The sequence below is a fragment of the Tympanuchus pallidicinctus genome, unplaced genomic scaffold (assembly GCF_026119805.1).
Source record: "Tympanuchus pallidicinctus isolate F22 unplaced genomic scaffold, pur_lepc_1.0 scaffold24, whole genome shotgun sequence".
NCBI classification, from domain to species: domain Eukaryota; kingdom Metazoa; phylum Chordata; class Aves; order Galliformes; family Phasianidae; genus Tympanuchus; species Tympanuchus pallidicinctus.
The window spans coordinates 9,255,440-9,278,991 of record NW_026294741.1 but is presented as its reverse complement, the minus strand read 5'-3'; the positions used below and the strand labels follow the sequence as shown (position 1 = coordinate 9,278,991).

Here is a 23,552-nt window from a genome sequence, read left to right as displayed (position 1 = left end):
AGTTTGAGAGTTTTCAGCTCTCTTTGGGGGAGAAATGAAGAGATTCTTACAGTCAATGCAAACAAAGCCTTAACTGCTGCCCCACCAAGCATGGCAGAGCAGCTGCAGCTCCGCACGCGGGTGCTGTGGAGCAAGGATCCAGCTTTGGGACATGTCCTTGTTAACCAGCGGGCACTGCTGCTCTGCCCTCTGACTGCAGTCACTACAGACATCATGGGTAATTAATTACAGCTCGGCCCGCCTGCAGGGAACTGCACTGCCAAGCAGACAGTGGAGCTGGCTGGATTTGCCCAAGCACTGCCAGCACTCGGCCTCCAGCACCCCCTGCAGATCTGCACTGAACCCGAAGTCCCGGAGCAGAGCTCAGGGAAGGATCCAGCAGAGGCTGTCAGGCAGCTCTACCTTCCCCTGCTGCTACAATAAACCAAACTATTCATAGTTAAAACTAAGGGCTGGCTCAGATTAAGCATCTATCCACACACATAAGAGGAGCCCACTGAAAAGCAAAGGCTCCCATATCTATGTAAGTCTGAAGTTCCAGCCCATGCTCCACAAAAAGGGGTAGAGGCCCCAAGAGCAGGGACAAGGATTAGAGACATGAGCAAACATCTGAACAGAGAATAAGGTCAAAGGGAATGTGACAGACCCACAGAATGCTCCGGGGCTGGAACAGCTCGCAGGCAGTGCCAGCATTCAGATCCACAAAAACTTGTGGCCACCAACCAAAATGCTACAGAGTGGGTTCAAAGTCAGAGCAAAAGGGGCCACCTCCTCGGTGAGTGCGGCTCCTTGCCGCAGCACGTCACAGCTGCAGCTCCCCAGTTGGCTTTGAAGGCAGGTTAGATGAATTTGTGAAAGAAAAACCTACCAAGGGCAAATAAAACATTGAGAAAGCACAGTACAAAATCCTTACCTGAGTTTATCAGCAATCTGGCTGTCCTGGCTGCATTTCAGCCCCTCCGCATTCTTTCAAACCATGCTTTTTGCAGACTAATTATTGTGCAATCTCTGCTATCTCAGCATCACCAAAGCACATCGTTAACATGGAGTTAATTCTTCATTAAGAAGTGAGAGAGGAACAGAAGAACTCCCAGCTTTAAGATTTAAAGTAAATCAGCCAAAAGCAATGCATAGGTGTCTCTACTCCAAGGAGGCAGGATTCCAGCCTTACTTGTATATTCCAGGAACAAGTTTAGAGGTAAATTCACCTTACCAACAGCATCATGGATACAGCCACAGCTCAGAGCTCTTTATGTTATGCAATCACATAACATACATAGTACTACAGCATTCTTGGAATCCTAGAATGGCCTGGGTTGCAAAGGAGCACAGTGCTCATCCAGCTCCAAGCCCCTGCTGTGTGCAGGGTCACCAACCAGCAGCCCAGGCTGCCCAGAGCCACATCCAGCCTGGCCTCGAATGCCTGCAGGGATGGGGCATCCACAGCCTCCTTGGGCAGCCTGTTCCTGTTCTTTCTCCTCACGTTTATTCTCACATTTAGCAGCAGCACAGCTGTTGACCACAAAGAACAAGCAGCCCCACTGGGACACAGGCAGACCAGACCACGTACTCACCATCCTTGGCCACCGTCCAAACCCTCCTGGGTCAATCACAGCTCTGCCCCTTCTTCCACCAGACACACCTGCAGTGAAAGAAAGGTAATTTGCAGCAATTCAGATCAACAGCAGCAATACTTCGGTATGAATAGACTCCCTGCCCATTTTCCACCTTGTTTCACCTCCTCGAGACACCAAGTGGGTCGAGCCTGCAGCTCGAGCAAAGGGCAAACCTCAAAATTAACAGTTGGAAAGCTTGTTAATGAGGGAGAAGTTCTCCTTTCAGTCTCTATGTTACTCAAGGGCAGGAGGAAAGGAGTCAAGGAGGAACGTTCCTCCTCCTGACAATGCAGAACACGCTGGCAACTGCCCTGATGGAAATGGCTCAATGGAACACAAAGCCCACGGCTTCCCCTTGTGTGTGGGGGGGGGAGCGGAAGGTTTGGTTGCTGTGCTTCAAGGACCCAGGGAGGATCCTTTGACAGGCGCTCGGGATCTCAGAGATCCCTGTGATCCTTGGGAAAATCACCCTAAAATCAAACCCATGGGCTCAGGGAAGGGAAAACACAGACATTCATTCCATCTCCTCCTGCCAGCTTTGTGCCCGGAGCAGCACTGCCCACAGGTGGAGGTGTTTGTGGGGCAGCAGGCAATGAGCCAGTCCTGCACAGGCCCCTGTGGTGTCCCTGCATGGTCCCACAGGTGATGCTGGGATTTATGGGAAGAAAGAGCCTTCCTCAAGGTTCCTCTGCTACAGAACCATCTGACCACCACCATCCCCTCCTTCTGCATGCCTGCTCAGCGCTTTCCCTCCTTGCTGGCATCTCCATCCCAGCACAGGAGGACGTGTGGTTGCACACCTACACCGCAGCAATGGCAGCAGTGAGGAAGCAGCTCAGAAATGCACTCCCCTGGGAGCAGCAGCACGCCAGTCAGCGAGGAGCAGCGCCTGCAGGACTCACTCAGCTCAAGGAGGAAACTGCTTAAACACGCTCTGTTTGCCGATCTGCAGCCATCTGAATTATTGATAACACCCGACCACATGCAGGCATTCTTCCTGCTGTACGCTTTGTATCTGTTCACCAAACCTCTGCTCATGGCCACTGCAGTTCCTCGCTTCCTCCCTCCCGCAAAGCGCCCGGCCCTGCAGCAGCCATGAGCTCAGCACGCAGGAATGCGGGCAGCCCAGGGCTTCCTCCTCCCTCTGCCAGGATGGGCGAAGGGCTCCTGCAGTCCCTGGGCTGCAAAGCACAGCCCTAAGGAAGCCACAGCAGCACCTGACGGCAGTGCACACCAACACATGGGCACAGAGTGGGGAGGACACAGCGATGCCCGCTGCTCGCCCTGGTGCTCAGGCAGTGCTGCTCAGCCCACCCGGGTTGGGCAAAGCACTGCACACAGCTCAGCCTGCTTTACAGCTTTTACAGCCCATGCCCTGCTCCAGCATTGCTAATCATAGAGCCGAGCCCTGGGATCACGAGTTACGAGAGCTTGTAAAAATTTTGTTTTAATTTCAGTTCAAATGGTGCGGTTAGCCCTAACGCACTTAGCAGGGGAAAAGAGTCCTGATGTTAAACAGGGTGCATTAGAAGCAACAAGCAGGAGCCCTGATAGCCTTATTTTGATCCCAAGTGACATAAAACAGTCATCTTGGGCCTCTCAGCTAATTAGAGGCTACTGATAGAACGGCCAGGCCCCTCGGTTACACGCATGGGATGCTCCCTGCTCTGTAAGCAAAGCTGCTGGCCCAGGGGCTGCTTTTATCCGAGGCCACCAACAGCTGGTCTGTAACAAGAGAAAAGTGAGGGCTACCAGAGCTCAGGAACGTGGTGATAACACCAAGTCACGGCAAACGCCTGGCTGAACATCCAGATTGCTCTGCTATGGGAAGCTATCGTAACCCACCTGCATATGGGCAGACCCAGAGGGAAGAATTAGCAAGGCACCCGTGAGATGCTGGAAAGCACCCGTTTGGATGCCTAGGATCTCCTTGAGCAACGGGCAGCAGGAAGCACTGCTGTCTGCCTGCAGGCGGCCGGAGCCCCATGGCACACTCACAGCAGGACCCAGCCGAGCTCCCATCCACAGCTTAAAAAATAACAAAGGGATGCCTTGCTCCACGTGTGAAAGTATTTATGCAAAGTACGCTCAGCTCTGTGCAACTCCGCTGATGGGGATATAACCCAATCCAATTACTGGCAGGTGAAGTTTCAGAATTGGATAAATTCCATCAGGCTTACGAAAAAGCCTTTGTGCAGCTGATGGGATGTCGCACCGGGGAGATGCCTCTTCTCCAGGTTTCACCAAGTAAATCCCCACAGCCTCCAGGTAACGCCCTGGATACCCACAGCTCCGGGTCCTGGGAGCAACTGGGAGAGCAGCGAGGTGGGATCACAGGGCACATCTGAGCTCCAAGCCAGGTGTGGGGAGGGCAGGGAGAGCTCTCTGGGCAGAAGGATGGGCACTGTTACCCCCAGGGGTCAGGTGAGCAGTGAGCAGCCGGGGCATCAATCAGCCACGTGGATCCCAGCAAGATACACTGCAGAAGCAGAGAGGGAGGAGAGGGGCAGCCAGGTAGGGAAGGGACTTCAGGAGCCACGGAAGAGAACAGCCTGAATGGTGTGAGAAGAGTGCAGAGATCTGCCAAGTTCAGGGGCTTCGCATCAGCGGTTGTGCTGCGGTAGGAAAGATGGATGGGAGGTGAGGGCTGCCAGCCGGATCGGGCTGCACACCATGAAGGAAGCATTGGTCATGGGAGAGGAACGGGAGCACAGGAGAGTTGCTTAAAGCAAAAGGAACCATGCAGCATAGAGAAGGGTTCAGAGGAAGGGTTCAGAGAGGAGGCAGGGTGAGAGGAACCTGTGTCTGCTGTGGGGAAAGGGCAAAGCTGCAGGAAATGTAGAGAAAGGAAGCGATGCTGGCATAGTAATTTGTCTTCTCGTAGAAAAATAAGTTTCTCTGCAGCAAAAGGGAGGGGGAAGGACAACAGGAGGGTTGGAGTTGCCAGACGTGTTCACAGGGCAGCACGAGCCCTGAGCACAAGAATGGCTTTGGGGCAGAAGCGAAGAGTGCCAAATGGGGAGGGAAGGGAGCAGGAACACAGAATGGAGTGCGGAGATTGAAATGAGGGGCAAGGGTCAGAGCCCGGGGGGGAAAACAGGGCCTGAAAAATGCCGCTGGGGAAGGGTTCCACTGTGCCACCCAGCTGTGACCCAGGAGTGCAGGGGGCAGGGGCCAAGGACAGAGCCCTGCACTGCAGCAGACCCCCATAGGGCACTGCCATCCACTGCCCACCGCCTGTAAACGCAATTAACTTCAGCATCACGCCTGCCTGCCAGCTGGCCCTGCCACTCACATCACTGGCAGCAAAATCACCAACCCACGGGGCAATCAGTAATCACACACAAAACCCCGTGCAGGACAGAGCGTCTCCTTTCTCTCACCCAAGCCATGCCAGGACAGCACCTCGCTCCGCTCTGTGGGCAGCGGTGGCACCAGGTGGCAGCAGCACCCCAGGGACGCTCCCTGCCAGGTCAACCTCTGCACCTCCTTCATCTTCCTGACACCTCCTTCGTCTTCCTAACGAGCTGGCAGGGAACAGGGAACGGGCACGGCTCTGCGCACCGCGCTGGCTGCATCCATCCATCTCCAGTGACAGCCTGGGAGGAGCCGAGGCTGCAGCAGCAGAGCCCCCAGTTCCTCCCTGTGACTCTGGTAGGAACGACAGCACTACAGAAGCCCCAACCCTCTGCCCCCACACCCCCAGACCCCACGTCGGAGCAGGCAGAGCGACTCACAGCACCGCTCCGTGCCCCAAAGCTGCACGCAGGACTCACAGCCCAACGCAGAACGGCGATGGGAAGCTCGCCTTTGGCCAACGCTTCCAACTCCCCCCTCCAGCCCCGGCCCGTTGTTCTCCAATTTTGTTTGCTTTTCTTTAAAAAAAAAAAAAAAAAAAAAGGCAGTTGGGACATTTCTAGTCACAATTGGGCCTTTATTCAAGTATGAACAATTGCCTGGTCCCTACCCAAAGCGGCGCAGATGGACCCATCCCAGCTGTGCTCCTGCTTCTCACCATGGGGCCCCAGCCCGGCAATGCTGCAGGGGCACAGGGGGAGGGGGCAGGGTGGGATCTCAGAGGCAGAGGAACACTGCTCCCAATGCACCCAGGAGTGGCAGGGAGGAGGTCAGGCACCCGTCATCACCTCATCACCTTTCTGTTCCCCTCTGATTTAACTCAACCTTGGGAAGGAACCAGTAGCTGCTTCAAGGAAATGGTGCCTGCAATCCTGAGGTCACACTGCAGGCTGGGGGAGCACTGCTCAGCCTGGATCCCTGCAAGTCTCCTTGCATGTCTCCTCACCCACAGAAGCAACCACAATGGCATCCCACCAACGTGTGCTGTCCTGGGCAGCTGGAGCTTGACAGACAGCGAGTGCAGGAAAAGAAGCCTGAAATGAGTGACCCATCTGCACCAGCAGGCTCAGAAACCAGAAGAGAACCAGAGTTGCGGCCCAAACCACGCTGGCCACAACTGCCCCCACTGCCCAGCCTCCTGCAGCCAGGCTCATGGCTCTCAGCTGCAAAACACCCACACCAACAACTCAGGTTCTGGAAGAAGCTCAGACACACAGCAGCAGCATAGGCTCAGCCCCGATCCTGGTGGTATCACAGGCAGGATTTGATTATTCCTTAACATGGGTGCATAAACATGCCCATCCCGTGCTGCTTTATGGCCCTTGGTGTCACAGGCATCTGCCTGCACAGTGGTTGGAACCGATGGGAGAACCGAGTGCCTTGGTAGGAGATGCAGCCAAGATGGGAGGAGAGCCCTAACGGTAAGCTCAGAGCTCAGTTTCAGTGACCTGTTCAGCTTGAAATCTTCCTGTTTTTTTTTTATGAACATGGTCATCCAGCAGCCAGACCTGCCAGCTCGCAGTCATAGAATCATTAAGGCTGGGAAAGACCTCTCAGATCCGCAGGTCCAACCCAAACCCACCCCACCACACCCACATCTCTCAGTGCCCCATGGTTCTGGAACACCTCTACAAATGGTGATCCCACCCTTCCATGGGCAGCTGTGCCAATGCAGCACCACTGTTTCTGAGAAGAAATCCATCCTAACACCTAACCTGAACCACCCTAAGACCATCACTTCTTGTCCTATCGCTGTACTCACTGTCACCATTCCCCTTTTCCATGCCCAGTCCCCAGAAGCACTCCTTTAGGAAGACGAGACCAAGCTCTCTGGTTTCCTTCCACCTGCAGGCAACTGGAGCCATCCAGCTCAGCATCATAGCAATGGAAAACCGCCTCAAGGGACTGCCTGCCCAGCACTGCCCTGCTGAGTGCACAGCTCAGCACACCATGCCGACAGGACAGGAGGTGCAGGTGAGCATCACTGCCCTCTACCATCAGCTTAGCTGCTTCTAAAAACAGGGACGGCTGTGACGTCCTCTTAGCAGACATGCTTAGAAAGGGAAATCCCCAGCCAATCGATAAGCAGCAACCCGATATATGTACAGTGAGTCCCTTGCTTACCTGCAGAGCGAGCTGCACAAATGCTCACTGCTGTCCCATCCCACTGCCCAGCACTTGGGCACAAGGCACGCTCGGTGCCAGCACAGCCGAGGGGCCTCGGTGCATCTGCTGCAGCTGGCACAACTTCTCATGGCTGCGATTACCAACTGCCTTAGGGCTCACTAAGCACCAAATTCCTGCTTCCAAGAGATTTGGGACCAAAGGCAACGGCATTCCTTTTCTTCTTTGCTTACATCCAAAGCAGGCACCTTTTGCACATCAGCACCTCGCTGACACGAGCGGAGGACACCACACGCCTGGCAGACCCCGCACGGATTTATCCAGAGCCAGATTTTCCCCAGCACTGCTTATTCATCTCCGCACGCACGCTCACACCCAGGGCTGCAACACAATGGTTGTGGATAGCAGAGTAATGAGAACCAGGCGGGAGGGGAGCTGGCACCTCCAGAGCCTGCAGCGTGGGAAGCACCCAGCGCCCAGCGCCCCAGCAGGACCCCAGCTCTGGGATTTCTGGGGCCGGGAGGAAGCACCGCCGCTGTGGGACTTTGCCTGCTGGTGCCCTGAGCTGCAGGGAGCTCCATTTCGTCTGTTTCATAATCACTGAAACATGCCAAAAATGCGAGTTCCTCTCGGTACGAGGAGCAGAGCTACTGAACCTTTCCCGAGGAGTCTGAGCAACTTCCTCTCCTGTTTCAAGGAAGAGAAGATGAGCCCCCAGGTCACACAGAAACGTCACACTGCTGGAAATTCCTCCAGCAGAAAGAGCTATTGATGCAGCAGGAGGGAGAGGGAGGAAAGGGAGGCAAGAAAGGAGGGGGTTTTGCTTTTTATTAACGTGCATTTTATCACACAAAACTATCGCTTTGCTCTATAGCACAAAACCACTTTTACTTCCTCTTTCGTCCTGTTTATCGCTGGCAGCGGGAGCCCTGCACACAGCTTTCTAACAGAGGGTCTGCACAGAGCCTTTGCACTGGGCAGTTTATGGCATGACAACTTCCATTGGCTCTCTATGCGGAGCAGGATGCCCAGCAGCCCCAGGCACCCCACCACCCCTTTCCAATGGGAACACAGAGCGATGCTGCCATGTTGGGGGGACAACCCCAGCAGGGGGCTGGTGGGGAGCAGAGCCAGCAGGGAGCTCACAGAGGCTTGAAAAATAAGAGAGGAAAGAGCAAAGAGCAGAGCTGTAAGAAATTATCTCGGGTCAACCCAAGAAAGTGCAAAGGACAGAGGGAGTGGAGCAGGTCACTGGTTCTCTGGCACAAGAAACCTTGGCATCCAGCACCCGGGTCCCTGCGCCCAAGCTGTGCCACCTCAGCACCCCTCTGAGCCACCCCAAAAAGAGCACAACACGCGGGTGCTGGCAGGGCAGCAGAGCTGAGCCACAGGCATGAGCAGCTCCTCACTCTGCTCAGCTCCTCTTTGGATCACGCATCCATCCCTGCACATGGCAGGGGCTTCCTGAGACCCAACATGGTTGGATGCCCAAGGGAAAGAACAACAGAGCCCAAGTCACGTCCCCAAAAGACACTGTCCCCCGTTCCCCCTATGCTCACCCAACACCGCTGTGGTCACAGCAGCCAGGCCAGCAGCAGCAGAACAAGGATCGATGCCTTTGCTTAAGGCACTGCTGCACCATGGGCAGAGAGCCCTCAGCACTGAGCTGTGGTGTGGTATGGGCTGCTAAAGCTACAGGGAAAGTTTGGGAAGTGTGTTAGGATCCCCGTGGGGATTTCTGTACCGACCTGCAATGTCCAGGTGCCTCCCACTGCTGCCCTTCCTGACCACAGGGCTTGTAACAACACTCGCTGATACCCCACTGTGTGCCTCTCGTTACAGCCGCCACCACAGGGCTCAAAATCCCCTGAAAGCAGGGACTTCACAGCTGAAATGAGCACTTCTCCTTTGAAATCAAGGGACTTTCTCTACCCGCAAGCCACTGAATGCAGGCACCAAAGCACGGCACACGTCAGTGACACACTCCCAGCCCCACGTCCTCATCTGCCCCAGTCAGAGATGGCACGGCCCTAAGAAAGGCAGCACTGCAGGAACAGATGCACAGAGCCCTCAGCACCAGGCTGTCTGGGGGATGACAAAACTCCCTGAAACCTGGTAATAAATCACTGCGCCAAAGCACTGCACCACAACACCTCCAGCAACAGCCTGAGCGCCAGCAGCACCAGGAACTTCCCATTCACAAGGCAGTTGTCTCCATCAGCTGCTTGTCAAGGCTGCAGGTATGACAAATGTGAGCTCAGAGCTCCACTGACAGAGAAGCACCAGGTGCTGGCACCTTGCAGAAGCAGGAGGGCCCCCTGCGTGCCAGGCAGGTGATGGATGGCCTCGTGCAGGAGGGAGGGATGTTTGCAGAGGATGGAGGAGAACAGGGCGTATTGTCTGCAAGCACAAAAGATTCAAACACGCAGAAAGCAAAGCTGATACCCCCAAAACAGGAGATGCAGTTAATCCTCTGCAGGGATCCCAGCACTGCCCTGCAGCCTGCCGGCCCCGCAGGGAAATGGCTGCCCAGCAGCACACACAGCACACCTCGGCCGATCCCCACACAGCTTTACATGTGAGCTACAGCACAAAGGCTGGGTAAGCAATGAGCTGTGACAAGCCCCAGCATCACAGCACTGCACGCCCAGGGAGCGCTGCAGAAGGACGAGGGCTGGCAAAGCTCCACACCTACCCAAAGGCACAGGAAAGTTGATGGTCTCTGAACGATTTGACACTTCGGTACAGCCACAACAAGGATGCAACGCCCCAGCTTGCCAGCACGGTGCAGCAGGAGCTCCTTAAGGGGCCCTTTGATGCTCGCAGCACACCAAGCCCCACTGTCTTGCAGATCTTCCCACTGATCCACAAAACACGTCACTGCCGTCCTCCCCCTGTCCAAACACAGCCCTCGCCCTTCATTTAGGGAACAGAAACACGCCTGACTGCAGCCTCCCTGTCTGACAGTGTGATTCACACCTCCTCAGGTCCAACCTCTGGGCAGCACAGGTATGCATGCAGTCAGCACGCAGGCCCACTCTCTCACTCTGAAATAAATGTTCAGTAAGATAAAGGCATCCAGCCTTTGGAAAATCCACCAGTCACAAGACGGTCGTGCCTCTGGCCGGCAGCTGCAGTGGGAGGTAGGAGTGGGGCATAAGCTCGACTCAGCAGAACAAGCACAAGCACAAGTCCAGATGATGCTGATGCGTGAGGAGTGGCATCCCCAGGGCATCCTGCTACACCCCTGCTGGCCGCAGGAGGCTCGCTCTCCCCAGCACCCTCAACAACAAAGTAAACCCAACCTGGGTGCAGACATCTCATCCACGAGGCTCTGACAGGCAGTGCCTTCCCTCTTGTGCACTAAAATCACCCCAGAGGCTCTGCGTGGCACTGAGTGCTGCATGCCAGTCATGCTCCAGCTATAAAGCGTGCTTCTGCTGATTATTTGCAAGTATATATATTTTTTTAATTAAAGAAAGATCATTGTAGAGGCAGGGAATGCAGTTGAGACTGAATAGAGGCAACTGAATAGATTGATGCTGGATTGCCACAAGGCACTCGACTACCAGCTGGAATCTGGCTACTTCAGCAAGCTCCTAGGCTAGCAGAAAACAAAAGCCCTCCGAAGCTTCCAGAAGAAACAATGCAGGCGGCACCCCTTTGCTCAGAGCAGTTCTCTATTTCAGCAGGGAACACCAGAGAAAGACTGGCAGACAGCAAGCAACTGAATGGGCTGTAAAGCAGAATTGCTCGGAGGGGCCTTACCATCACGCTGTCACTCACAGCAGCACCACGGCCGTCCTGCAGAGTGAACAATTCCACTGCTTCAGTTGCAAAGAACTGAGCGGGCTGGAAAAGGAACAACTCCTCTCTCCAGCCAGCGCCGCTCGCACCATGAAATGGGAGGAAATGCTGCCATGAATGTGGGCTTAAGTTCAGATGCAAGACTTTGCCCCTAAGCAGATAAGTTGCGAGTGGTTTCCACCTACACTCCTGCAGTCAGGATGGGCTCCTCCAAAGGGGAGGAGCTGTTTGTGCCGAGCAGCTCCGGCCTGCAGTGCACCCAGCACCCGGCCCGTGCCGTGCTGTGCTGTCAGTGCTACGGCCCCATTCCCAGCCAGTCCCTGCCAGCTTCCCTCCCAGCAGCACCCTGCCGACCCCCCAGAGCTGGACCCACACAAGAGGCCGCTGTGAGCAGCCTGAAGGCTGAGCTCGGCAGGGTTCCTGGTGCAGCCCCAGCCAGAAGGTAAGCGAGACCGGCCCTGCTCTGAGCCAGGTGCCAACAGGAGCGACGCACCTGCAAACAAACACAGCAAGAAAGGACGCCTCTGGGGTTGGTAACTCTGTGTGTCTTCAATCAGAACGCCAACACATAACTCTCCTCCCTAGGGAGAGTGCCCTGGGCACGCTTCTGCTCCAGGAAAAGAAGTTGAGGGCATCTCTCAGTTGAGAAAGGACAACCACATCAAAATGAAACACACCAGCAAAGTCACCAGCACTGCAAAGAACTGGGACCGCCCGCTTTGTTTTGCTTTTGCTACGTCCCATTAACGTGCTGTGCCACACAGAAGGCAGGGCGCTGCTTCACATCTACCCTGCACAGAGCTTCCAGGTCTGCAGAACCTGCTGCAAACCAAGCGCCAGCAGAAGCAGCCCTGGGACCCGACCCCAGGCTCTGCACCAACCCCTCGAAGAAGACGGAGCAGAGATCAGCTCCGGCTCCCAGCTAAAAGCCCATTTCCCTGCACCATCCAATAACTGGAGACCACCTCAGTGCACAACGGCAGCGCCGCGCATCGCTGCCGCCAAAGCTCTCCACGTCGATGACAAACAGCTGGCTGCAGCTCTCACAGCTGCCTTGCTCAGAGGCTGACCTGTGCAGGAATTCACCTTCATGTGCAGGTTTGGCTGCACGCCCCGAGCTGCAGGCCAGGCTGGTGGAGCAGCACGCGGGCAGTGAGGCTGCAGCCCGGCCACGCCGCGCCACGCAGGCTGAGCAGGCTTTTGCTATTTATAAGCTCACAGCTGATCCTGCCCAGGAAATCCTATCCCTCCGGGTGTGGGACAGCAGTGAGGAGCTGTGATCCCAGCCCGCGTGGAGCGGCACCGGCACCGGCCTGAGGAGCCAGCAGGGTTACAGGCAGCAATTGGTCTGTTACGTTAATTTATTAAGAGTAAAGTAATCCTCTAATCAGCTCTTCTCTCCATTCATTATTGTCCAAAAAGGACTCTGATCCGGTCCTACACCTCGGTGTTTTCCTGTGTGCTGTGATATGTGGGAGGCACAATCAGAGACACATCCCAGCCCCAAAACTCTCCAACAAACATGAACGCGAGGGAAAACTTTGCTGTGAGGGTTCTAGACCTCAGAACAGGGAGCCCAGAGAGGTGGGGAAGGATCTCCTTCCCTGCAGGTATTTAAAACCCACCTGGATGCTTCCCTGTGCCCCTGCTGCAGGGAACTGCACTGGGGGGGGGCTGGATGAGGGATCTCCGAAAGTCCCTTCCAGCCCCTACAGTTCTGTGATTCTATGAAACAGAAAACCAAGGGGAAGTGAAGCTGGAAGGAGGGACAGCAAGGAAGAGAAAGGTGCAGAACTTTGGTGACTACAAACACATTATGAGTTCCCTGGGACATGCCTGATATCCAGGAGGATGCTCAGAGGACGGAGCACCTCTGCGGTGCAGGGAGGCTGAGGGGGCTCTGCCTGCAGAAGAGAGGGCAACAGGGAGAGCCCTCAAGGACTGGAATTTTTACACATCCGACAATGACAGGATGAGGGGGAATGGCTTTAAACTAAAAGAGGAAACTCAGGGGAAATTCTTCACCCAGAGGGCAGCGAGGCGCTGCGCTGCTGCCCAGAGCTCTGTGCCCATCCCTGGAGGTGCTCCAGGCCACAGATGGATTCTGGGCAGCCCGAGCTGTGGGCACCCAGCCCATGCAGGACCTGGAACGGACCGATGGAACCAACGGACCGCTGCGGGCGCACGGGGCTGCCAGGCGCACAGCGTGCAATTTCCTCCCGCTCGCCTCCCTTCCCCGGGGCGGACCGGCAGCCCTCCGTTCCTCCGTCCCTCCCTCCCCTACTCTCCTCCCCTCTCCTCCCCCATCCCCCATCGGCCCCGGAGATCGCGGCATCTCCAATTCCGACCCGTGCAATGCCGCGCTCCTCGGGCCGCGCCGCGGCGCCCACGCGGTACTGCGGGACCGAGCAGGCGGCAGGACGGGCCCGCGGCGGAAGGCCCGGGCGGCGCCGGCGGGGCGGGGCGGCGGGCAGGGCCGGGCCCGGGGCCTGGCGGCGGGGCGGGGGAGGGGCGCGGGGGTCGGCGGGGCCTCACCTGAGTCCGAGCGCGCCGCTCCCGCCTCTGCCGCGTGCGGCTCCCCGCCCTGCCCCCACCGACCCGCGCGGCTCCGCCAATCGGCGTCCGCCGTCGCCGGCAACGCCGACCAATGAGCGGAGAGAACGCGTCCCCGCCCAGCGCCGCCGGCCGCGGGGACGCGCCCACAGAGCATCCCGTGACCCCGGCGCGGCCAGCGGCGCGGGGCGGGACCCGGCGAGCGGCGCCCAATGAGAAATCACAGCGCGTCCCGCTACAGCCAATCGGAGGGCGGGCAGACCCGCGCCTCAGACAGCCGCGCGGGGAGCGGGGGTTGGGCTCCGAGCCCGCCGCCCCGCCCCCCCGCCCCGCTCGGTGGCCGCGCTCAGGCTGTGACGTGGCTGTGCTGGGCTCCTGCGGGATGGACGTAACGAAAAACAGCTCCGAAAGAGCGTGTGGGAATCGAATGTTGTTTCTGCGTTAGAATTGGATAGGGATTTGTTATTTCATGGTCGTGTCGTAGTTCTGTTTGGGAGTCTTTCTACTTTACCCGGGGGGTCTCTGATAGTTCGCATCACTGATCCTGTAGGCGAGCCTTCCCCAGCAACGCACGCTCGGTATATAGGTGTGTATGTGTGCATGTTGCCACCCACGGTGGGAGAATATCCCGCCCAAGGTTGATGAAAGCAGAGCACAAATGATGGCATGCCCGAGGAAGTGCCTGAACAGTTACATGGGAAGGCCTGGCAGCACCTCTGCCTCACGGCGCTCTTTGTTTAATGAAGGCTTTGAAGGAAATCGCCACCTCGATAGGACAAGAAGAGCATTGAGACGGCTTGGGAACAGCAGGATGGCTGCTGGCTGACAGCAGATAACACAGCAACTAAATGTAAACTGTGATAAGATTGTGAACCTGGAGCACTCAGGGGAGGGGGACAGGCAAAGGGGAAAACGAGGCACAAAAAGCTGTCCCTGTGTCCTTAGGGGTGCTCCTGCTTGCGGGATGCCCGCCGTTGCAATCGTGAATAAAATCTGCTTTTATCAGAGACGCCGTCCTGATGAATTATTTGGGTATTTCCAACACGCAGTGCTGCAGTGGCGCAGCTGCACGGGGCTGGGGGTCACCGTCCTGAAGGCGTTCAGAGCTGTGGGGATGTGGCACTATGTGGGCATGGGGGCTGGGGTTGGACATGGGGTTGGTGGAGTCTTTCCTATGATCAGTGTCCCTTAGCATCTCGATTCCCCATCGCAGCTTCTCCTTCCCCCATCAGATGAGCCCTGGGCAGATGATGCTGCTGCTCCCCCAGGAACCCAGAGGGGACAGGTCAGGCTCAGCCCACAGCAGGTCTGCAGCATGATGGATGATCCTGAAGTGGGAGGGACCCACAGGGATCACTGCTTCCAAATCCTGAAATGAGACCATGTGTCTGAGCGTGTTGTCCAGATGTCAGCCTGCGGCTGAGAAGCTCCCTGGTGCAGGAGCTGTAAGCAGCAGCACCGCGTGGCATCACTCCTCTCACCTGGTAGTGCTGCACCTCCAGGGAGAGGTGATGGGGGCTGTGATGGTGCAGGGCTGCAGCTCTGTGGGCTCACTGTGCTGTGCTGGGCTCTGGCAGGCAGTGACAAAGGCCAAAGGCGGAAACAGGAAGCAATGCTTAAATTTACTTTCGTTTTCTATTCCCACAAGAAGAGGCCGCTGAGCCGTTCGGTGGGCCGGGGGCTGAGGGTCGATGGCAGGTGAGTGCAGCCAATGGTGGGGGCACTGGGGGTGGGCTGGGGGCTGCTTGGATCCTGCTGGTCCCACTGAGCCTCGCACATCACAGCACATGGCAAGGACCACGTGTCCTGGGCAAGGGATCCGTGTCCTGCAGCACTTTCTGTGGCAATAGGGAGAGCGGGGAGCACCAAGGGAGGAAGTGGAAAAGGGAACAGCAGGAACGGGTGGTGGGAGGGCTGGAGCTACGTGGGGCAGCTCTGGATGCTGACACGGCTGCCCTACAGACCAGGAGCTGCTGAGAGCGCGTGCCGACTTTGTGAGCCGCGTGAGGAAGGCTGTGATCTCCAATCTCCTGGATGAGCTGCTGGCCCACAGGGTGCTGAACCAGGCAGAAGTGGATGAGGTGCAGGAGGCCAACCCAGTGACAACCGACAAGGCCCGGAGCCTCATAGACATCGTACGCCTGAAGGGCCCTAGGGCCAGTGCCATCTTCATCGACAGCCTCAGGAAGCACGACAGCAACTTGGCGGAGCAGCTGGGACTGAGTGCTGGTGCAGGTGAGAGGCAGAGCCACGACCCACCCTGGCCGTGCTTGTGCTTCCAGTGCTTCCTGTGGCATGCTGGAGGGGGCCCTGCCTGCTGGCCCAAGCCCAAACCATGGGGCAGTCAGGAAATCCCACTGTCACTGTGCTGTGGCAGTGGGTACCCCTCACCACGTGGTGACAGCAGGGCTCTCAGGTGGCTGCTCCCTGTAGGAATCCACTATGGGGCAGAGACGGGTTCTGCTTGCCCCCATGCACTGTGAAAGCCCCTTCTTACCCTTTCCAGTGTAACCACGGCCTTTGTGCTTGCAGAGCCTCCTGGTGCACCGCCGGCTGCCCCCAGCGCTGCGGGCTCCTCCGGCCCCCCCGTTAGCAGCCAGAACCTGCAGTGGACCCTGAGCGAATACCAACGCTTCAAGGAGGCAGAGGGAGATCAGGTGCTGTGGGTGAAGGAGATGAGAGAAGGGCTGGAGCATGGAGCAGCCTCTCTGTCAGAGGGGGCAAAGGCTGCCAAGGGTCCTCTGCAGTCAGTGAGCAGCGCAGAAGCTTTGGGAAGATGCCCCAGGGCTGGGGAGATGTGGGTGCTGCATATGTAGGCCTTTGCTGCTATAGTTGCCTCCCTAGAGAAGCCTCCTGCACCCACTCACAAATGTGCATCACCTTGTTCTCTCATCACAGATCTATGACATATTCCTGCCACGGGAAAAACGAACCCGTAGGGCTTTGCTCATCTGCAACACCAATTTCGAGCACTTGAGCAAGCGGGACGGGGCTGAAGTGGACGTGAAGGAGATGACAAAGCTGCTAGAAGGGCTGGGCTACAATGTGGAGTGCCATGAAGAAGTAACTTCCCAGGTAAAGGAAGTTGCAGAGACCTTTGTGTGCAATGGAGGTGGGGGGCTCAGGGCAGACATGGCTGTGAGGGCTCTCAGGAACCACAGGAACAATTCTGTCTCCAGTGGCAATGGCTCCTGCTCACAGCTGCATCTCCACACAGCTGGTTGCAGGTGGCTGATGCCCCTTTTTCATGGTGTTTCGCAGGAGATGATCACAGTCATGAAGAATTTTGCAGATCACAAAGATCATTGCACCTCTGACAGCACCTTCCTGGTGTTCATGTCACATGGAGTCAGCACTGGGATCTGCGGGACCAAGAGTAATGGGACCACAGACATCCTCTCCTTCAGCACCATCTACGAGAATTTCAACAACAAGCACTGCAAGGCACTGGTGGGCAAACCCAAAGTGGTTATTATCCAGTGCTGCCGTGGAGGTGAGTCCCTGCTGCAGGGTGCCTGCCAGGTGAGCAAGCCAGTCAGGCTCACCTGGAGCACAGGCTGGGTTTGGGGCACCCCATCACTGACGGCTGGCCCTGCCTTCCTAGACAACATAGGTTCTGTGATGGTATGTGACTCCATCGACCCTGAGATGCCCACTTTCACCTCGGACGGCTTTAGGTCTGTACAGCTGCAAGGTCGTAAAATCAGAGAAACTCACCTGGAGAGTGATTTTGCCACTTTATATTCCTCCACACCTGGTAAGCAATTCCACAGAGAGAGTTCTCCTGTCTGAAGGAAGGCAAGGGGGGCAGGACTCCCATTCCCCACCCCATCAGTCTCTCCCACACCTCCTTCTCAGGGTGGGTTGACAAGGTCCCTCCATCTGGTGGCCTGGCATACATTGCTCAGGCATTGCTCCAGCAGCCTCTGCACAGTGCAGCATCCTCCCAGTGTCAGAATACACAGCCACTCCAAGCCCAGATCCCTTTCTGGGTGAGTGCTACCATGGCTAGAGTTCTGTGCCTTCGCTCCAGCCTGTGCATCTTCTCCAGCCCATTTATCTCACTGTAGTGGCTAGCTGGGAAAGCTGTCTTCTCCTGTGGAAAGTTTGGCTAGGTCACAGATGGGTCCAGGCCGTGCAGACATGCATGCACTGGGAGCGTGGCTGGGAGCAAGGAGACCAGAGAAAACATCACACCCAGCATTCCAGGAAAGCTCTGTCCTTTTCCCATTCTTCGTCCTGTTGGTCAGGTGGGCCATCTACAAAGATCTCAGAAGGTGTCCCAGTCTCCTGCTCTAGCACGCTGTGTTGATTGCTGCTGCCATGGGGAACACCAGTGGAATGACACTTAGCATCTTCTGTCTCCTCAGATACTGTCTCCTGGAGATGCCCCAAAAAAGGTTCTCTTTTTATCCAGAGACTGGTGGAGCAGTTTCGAAGCCATGCCTTTAACAGTGACTTGCAGGAGATGTTCAGAAAGGTGAGGCTTTGCAGTCAAATGCAAATACAGCCATGCCAACAGGCAGAGATGCTGCTGCAGGAACAGGGGCCTACTCACGGCTCTGGCCTTATTCTGCAAACTTGGGGAGCAGGCTGTGTCCTAAAAGGGTCCAGATGCTCGGGTTTGGTTCTCTGTGGGGGTCAGTGTCCTGCCGTGGGGCAGGCTTGTGACAGCCTGCTGGGTTGGTGCAGCCCATGGCTTCTTTTGCACCAACTCACCTTCCTGGGGATGCCTCCTGATGCCCTGCACTGCAGCCATGCTGGAAGGAGAATTGCTTTCATTTTCCTGTGCTCTCTTTCTCTCTTTCTCACTCCAGGTCCAACGTTCCTTTGAAAACTTTCCTCGGCAGTTGCCAACACAAGAGAGGACTACAATGCTCAAGAAGTTCTATCTCTTCCCAGGCCTCTGATCTCCTGCCCAAGGTGAGTTTTTCCACTTCACCACTCTGCGACAGCCTCTTCTTTGTGCTCCACACCTGGTACTTTGTCAGTGGGCAGGAGCAATTCCCCATCACACCTTGGCTCCAGAGCTCACAGCTCGGGCTTTATGTCCCAAGGACTTATGTGCTGCATACAGGAGCCTGACTCCCCATCTCCTGCTGGCTCTAGAAGATGGGTGCTTGAGGAAGTCATTGCAGCAGCCTGTGTCTCAGGAGCTTTTTTTGTTCTAATGTTCTCAATGGGTTAAAAAAAAAAAGACATGGACAGAGAAAGTGTTTGAATTTGGGAGTAACAAAGCAGAAAGCTCAAGCTCAGGGAATGCAGTGGTGCTGCAGAGATGTACTTCAGAAAAGGAAATGAAAAAAATAGAGGCCAAAACCAGCTCTGCAGAAACAGCAAATCTCTAAACCAGCTTCTTTTGCTCCCTCTGCTAGGCAGCTACAGAGCCAGAACAAAACAGTCTTCAGTCTTCTCTTCTTCCTCCCTTTTGAGGCATCTGAACAACCTCAAACTGACCAAATTCTTGCCAGGGAGCAGCAAAGACACTCAGCAATAGAACACTACATGCACACCTGGACCACATCTCTCTTTACCACCCCAGCAAAGGCTGTGAAGCAAGCATCTTCCCATTGGTGGCAGATACCATCTGTCACTCTGAGAGCCACTTCTGCCCTGTTTCTGACTCAACTTGTTGACTAATAAAAGCATTAGAACACATAACAGCACCTCTCCTCTGCCTCCAGCCTGTGGTGATGGTTGGTGGCCAGCAGCAGCTGCTTGGGTACAGCTGTGAACAGACAGGAGGTCATGAACCAGAATTGAGGGAGGAGGGGGCAGCCAGTGTGGGGGGTGGCTGGGCTCCTAGAGAATCCACTTCTGTTTGGTGTGCATCTGCTCCCTGTGCTGGTGGGACAGCCTGCACTGTTTTCTGCCTCTTCCATCCCTCCTCACCCAGAGCTGTGTGAGAGCTACACTTTGTCCTTGCAGCAGTGCTGCCTCATGCCCTGGTGTCCCTGCCTATCTCCAGTTTCTGTCCATGTGCTCTCCAGGTTCCCATCTCCTTGGGTCGAACATGGAGAGAAAGTGAATGCAAAGCCCTTCCATATGCAGGTCCCAAGCCCAAAGCAGAGTAGGGTGGGTGTGCTCTCATGGCTCCTTCCTCACAGCTCCCTTCTGCAGCCCATGGCGTGGCCTTTCTCAGGAGGCAGCTTCCTCCCGCTGCCTCGGAGGTGGTGGAGGGAAGTGATTTCCTCTGGAAGCCATGAAAGATCCTTAAATCTGCATCTAACAGCTCAACTGACACCTCCCACCACCATCCCCTCCAGTAAGCCTGTCAGTGCTCCCCTTGTCCACAGCCACATCCAAACCATTCTCTGCCTTGGCACAGATGCAGGTTTATTGCAAGTGCTGCAAACCACTGTCGGCTCCACCACCAGGTGAAAAGGTGGTAGGAAAAAGAGAGGGCTCTCCTGTCCCCTCCTTGCGTCCAAAGCACTTGGGTGCATGCAGGCCACGTCCTTGGCCAGTGCCACCCTGTGTCTCTGGGAGGTGGCAGGAGGGCTGGGCCTCTGCGAGCAGGATGGGAAATGTCCTCAGACCACAAAGGTGGCGGCTGCTCTGGGCTCTTCTTGCTCTGCCCAGAGCTCCCTGGGTCCCACGTGGTGCTTGCAGGAACACCGGTGGCCAGGACTACGGCGATGGCAAGAAACTGAGAACAGCAGCGATGAACTCTTCAAACTTGTCCTGATGGACTATGTGGCCTGCGCCTTCGATGAACTGGACATCTGCATTGGGGAAGAGGCGCTGGATCTCTGGGTAGTCTTTGGAGCTGCAGGACAAGGGAAGACAGCATCAGAAGCGTGGTCAGAGGTCCACCCAGATGCTTTCCTCCACCTGCTGCAAGCAGAGTCTCAGGTCTGACCACATCCTCTTTGTCACTGCTAGGAAAGCCTGAGGCTGCCCTCAGGCTCCACCTCACTCTCCAGCACATCGGTGTCACTGCCTGCTGGAGGCACAGAGCTCACTCCAAGGCCTTCCCTCCCAGCCTCAACATCTGCAGAACAGTGCAAGGAGTCAGATCACAGACTTTGAACAGCTTGTCTTCAGTCTCACCTGATATAGGGTGATTTGGATCCTCCCAAAAACAATGCAGGGCCAGGATATGGCTTGTGGAAGACTGGGAAGCTCATGATATCTGCAAAGTGATGGGAAATAGCATCCAGGTTCACTCTCCAGATGTAGCGGCCCTCCACCTCCACCAGGTTGGTGAGAAGAAACTGTCTCAGCTGAGGGTCCTGCCACAAAAGGGGAATGTGCCAGTGGATCACACACACTTCAGTGAGAGCAATGAACCCTTGGGATGTCCTACCCATCTCACAGCTCATGCATGCCATGTTCCCCAGTTCTCCTGCAGCCTTTGTGACCCAGCTGCCCAGATCAGCATTGAGCTGGCAGGAATCAGGGTCCCAGGAACAGGCTAGGGGCAGAAGCCCCTTCTAGGATAGGGATTTCCCACCTGGACCACGGAACTCAGCTGACTGTCAGCCAGCTGGCGGGCAGCAGAGCGGGATAGACCAGCCGGGATGTTCACTGACTTCATGGCAGAGATGTAAGCAGGGAACTCGGAGATAAGTGTGGTTGAGGTAGGACTGATGTCTACGGAGATAAGGCGCTCCACCAAGTCTGGCTGGGGACACAGGCAGAGAAGACCAAATGAGAGCTGAGATCTCCCAGCCTTGCTCTGAACAGTGAGGCCAGGCACAGTGCTCTGCTCCCAGCAAGGCTCTCTGAAGGCTTTTAGCTCCCTGCTGCCCCAGCAGATAGCTCCACAAACCTTTCCCTGAAGTCTTACTTCCCTGCACCTCCGTACATGAGACGTCTGAGCTCCTGTGCAACTGATGCCAGCATGGTGGGCTGAGAGCAGAGCCCTGCAGCCCAGCTCACAGCTCTGAGCAGGGCAGTGCTGGGGATAGCCGCTCACCGTGGGCTCATGGCCACATCAGCACTGCCCTTCTCAGCACCACCTCCAACACTCACCAAGCCCCGTCCCATCACCAGGACCCCCAAACACCCACCCGCTGCAAGGCCAGCACCATGGCCGTCTTGCCACCCATGCTGTGTCCCACGAGGATGCACTTGTGGATGCCCAGCTGGGTCAGGAGGTGCTGCACGTCCAAACTCATCGCCTCGTACGTCATCAGCGGGCTGTGGGGGCTGCTGCCATGGTTTCGTGCGTCCACTGTGAGCACCTGCCCAGCCAAGGGGTACTGCATCAGCTGGGGCCGGGCACTGCTCGTGGTCCCCAGACCTGTGGGACTGCCTGTGAAGCTGGGGCTCTGCAGCTGTCCCCCGTGGCCTCACCTGGCCGCCAACACGCCGCACCAGTGTCTTGGCCACAGTATGGAAGTTGCCGTGGTTGCCGAAGATGCCGTGGAGCAGCACCAGGGGCGGGCGCGTGCCTCGGACTCCAACCTCGGCGTGGGCCAACGGCACAGCCCTGCGGGGAGAGGGCGGGGCTGGGAGCAGCGAGGGGCGGGGCTACGCCGAGGGGGCGGGGCCACGGATCAGCAGGAGCGGGCTGGGGGCGGGGCTACGCGACCGGGCGGAGAAGAGCCCAGGCCCTGAGGCGGGGGGGCCCACGGAAGGGGGCGGGGTTAGAGCCGAAGTTGGGGGGCGGGTAAAGCACAGCCCCTCCTCGCGAGACCACCACCCCTCCTGCCCCCGCCCCTAGCGCGGACGGGCCCTTACGTTATGGCGGAACGGGCTGCGAGAGGCGGGCGGGGGCCGCGGGGCGAGCCCAGGGGCAGACGACGGAGCATGATGGCGGCGGGCGGGCGAGCGGCGCGCGGCAGTGACGTAATGGGAAGCGACCACGCCCCGCTGGTAGCCGCGTGCGCCTCCTGGCGGCGGGAGGCTCTTGGGCGGACTGCAGGCGGCACCGTGACTCAGCGACACGGGCTGCAAGCCGGGAGACCTGGGACGGAACGGCGCGCGGGCCTTAGTGTGCCGTGCTGCCACCGCCCGTCCCCGCACAGTACCGCACTGCGCTCGAGCTCACCCCAAATCCCGGACCGGCTCTGATGCCACGTGAAGGCTGCAGCGCCGTGGCTGTGCGCCCATACCCCGGCACCGGGCACGGGGAGCGGGCAGCGACTGCGGGGCACCCAGAGCACCGCCAGGCACAGGGACAGCGCCCCCCGGCTCCTTCTGAGGAACCCCGACGTCCTCATCCCACAGCCCCCGGCCGGCACGCGGTGCTGCGGGCACTGCGCTCCGTGTGCCGCCACCTCCGCCAGGGAACCGACACCGAGAGGAGCGGGGGGAGGGCAGCCCTCAATGGTCTCCTTGTGCTCCGCTGGCAGCAAGGTCACCACCCGCCTGCGTGTGGCCCAGGGCCAGGGCAGGGCCCGCGTCCCCGGGAGCCCCAGGCCGGCCCCAGTAGGGCTGCTCCGCTCCGGCTGATCCTTATCGGGGCGGCCATGTGTGCAGGGCCGGGGGGAACCTGAGCCGCCCCCTCCCCCGGCGGACCGCCAGCGTGAGCCGCCTGCGGGGCCGTCGAGCGGGGAGCGGCCGAAGCAGCTGCTCAGCCCTGCCTCTCGGCTGCGATTTTCTGACAGCGGCTGCGAGACGGCCTCAGGGGCCGGAGAAGGGGAGAGGGGGAGGCGGCGATGCACCTGCGGCTTTGTCCGTGCTCGCTGGAGCCTGGCGGGGAAGGCGGGGGCCGTCCAAAGCCGGGCGGAGCTGCACCGTGCTGCCGGACCGGGAACGGGCGGTGCGGGCGTTGTGCAATGCGGCCTCGCCCCTGCTTTTACGGGGGGGAAAGAGCCGGTCTTCGCCGCCAGAGTGCCAGACTTTGTACCGAGCGGCAGGGAGTGCCGATGGTGGGACGTCAGCTGGGCAGCGGCTGGGATCCTGCGGCCCGCAGCCCCCCGCTGGGAGAGGGGCAGACGGGGAAGGAGCCGAGAGGGGCCAGAGCCTGGTGGGAAAGGTGTGGAGATGCCCATCCCCAATCCGGTGTCATTGGGGTCAGCCCCGGTGCGACTCTGCTCCTTGCATGGGGACAGCTCTGTGCTCATGGCCCCGTTTGGGGGTGACAGAGGGGTCCTCTCCACTGCAGCACGTTCCCATTGAGGTTCCAGGGCTGGCGTTGTCCTT

The 23,552-nt window shown here is 57.6% G+C and overlaps 3 protein-coding genes across 7 annotated transcripts in view; 1 reads left to right on the top strand and 2 right to left on the bottom strand.

Annotated features, from left to right (window-relative positions):
* MTMR4 (myotubularin related protein 4) overlaps window positions 1-13,614 on the bottom strand; it is a 41,779-nt gene extending 28,165 nt beyond the window's left edge. The window contains exons 1-2 of one of the 3 annotated variants that reach the window (XM_052688721.1): window positions 13,440-13,614; window positions 1,575-1,642 (exon numbers count right to left, since the gene is read on the bottom strand). In XM_052688721.1, the coding sequence (XP_052544681.1) occupies window positions 1,575-1,642; window positions 13,440-13,614 (243 nt within the window). Of the gene's footprint in view, window positions 1-1,574; window positions 1,643-8,845; window positions 9,012-10,865; window positions 11,054-13,439 lie in introns of those variants that run through there. The other 2 variants (XM_052688724.1, XM_052688725.1) reach the window with 2 other exon arrangements.
* Window positions 13,615-15,054: 1,440 nt separating this feature from the next.
* On the top strand, window positions 15,055-19,118 carry LOC128083529 (caspase-1-like). The gene is made up of 9 exons (XM_052688881.1): window positions 15,055-15,155; window positions 15,420-15,692; window positions 15,990-16,114; window positions 16,356-16,532; window positions 16,719-16,950; window positions 17,062-17,214; window positions 17,828-17,937; window positions 18,275-18,380; window positions 18,833-19,118. The coding sequence occupies exons 1-8, from the start codon at window positions 15,149-15,151 to the stop codon at window positions 18,365-18,367; spliced, it is 1,170 nt and encodes a 389-aa protein (XP_052544841.1). The 5' UTR covers window positions 15,055-15,148; the 3' UTR covers window positions 18,368-18,380; window positions 18,833-19,118.
* Window positions 19,119-19,767: 649 nt separating this feature from the next.
* Window positions 19,768-23,175, bottom strand: ABHD11 (abhydrolase domain containing 11). Of its 3 annotated transcripts, XM_052688883.1 has the most exons (7): window positions 23,072-23,175; window positions 22,146-22,371; window positions 21,759-21,894; window positions 21,473-21,646; window positions 20,914-21,084; window positions 20,511-20,692; window positions 19,768-20,226 (listed from the first exon to the last, which is right to left on the bottom strand). In XM_052688883.1, the coding sequence occupies exons 2-7, from the start codon at window positions 22,214-22,216 to the stop codon at window positions 20,088-20,090; spliced, it is 873 nt and encodes a 290-aa protein (XP_052544843.1). In that variant the 5' UTR covers window positions 22,217-22,371; window positions 23,072-23,175; the 3' UTR covers window positions 19,768-20,087. The 3 variants fall into 3 exon arrangements, with proteins under 3 accessions (XP_052544843.1, XP_052544844.1, XP_052544845.1); XM_052688884.1 differs by lacking the exon at window positions 20,914-21,084; XM_052688885.1 differs by lacking the exon at window positions 21,473-21,646.
* Between the last annotated feature and the right edge of the window lie 377 nt (window positions 23,176-23,552).

Bases quoted from the DNA above. Each gene is read 5' to 3' on its own strand.
- LOC128083529 (XM_052688881.1), top strand. The intron at 16,533-16,718 runs GTAAAGGAAGTT...GGTGTTTCGCAG, and splicing joins ATGAAGAAGTAACTTCCCAG to GAGATGATCACAGTCATGAA. The intron at 16,951-17,061 runs GTGAGTCCCTGC...CTGCCTTCCTAG, and splicing joins TATCCAGTGCTGCCGTGGAG to ACAACATAGGTTCTGTGATG.
- ABHD11 (XM_052688883.1), bottom strand. From the start codon at position 22,216: ATGCTCCGTCGTCTGCCCCTGGGCTCGCCCCGCGGCCCCCGCCCGCCT. The intron at 20,693-20,913 runs GTGGGAAATCCC...CTTTTGTGGCAG, and splicing joins AGCTGAGTTCCGTGGTCCAG to GACCCTCAGCTGAGACAGTT. The intron at 20,227-20,510 runs GTGAGACTGAAG...CTTGTCCTGCAG, and splicing joins TCCAAATCACCCTATATCAG to CTCCAAAGACTACCCAGAGA.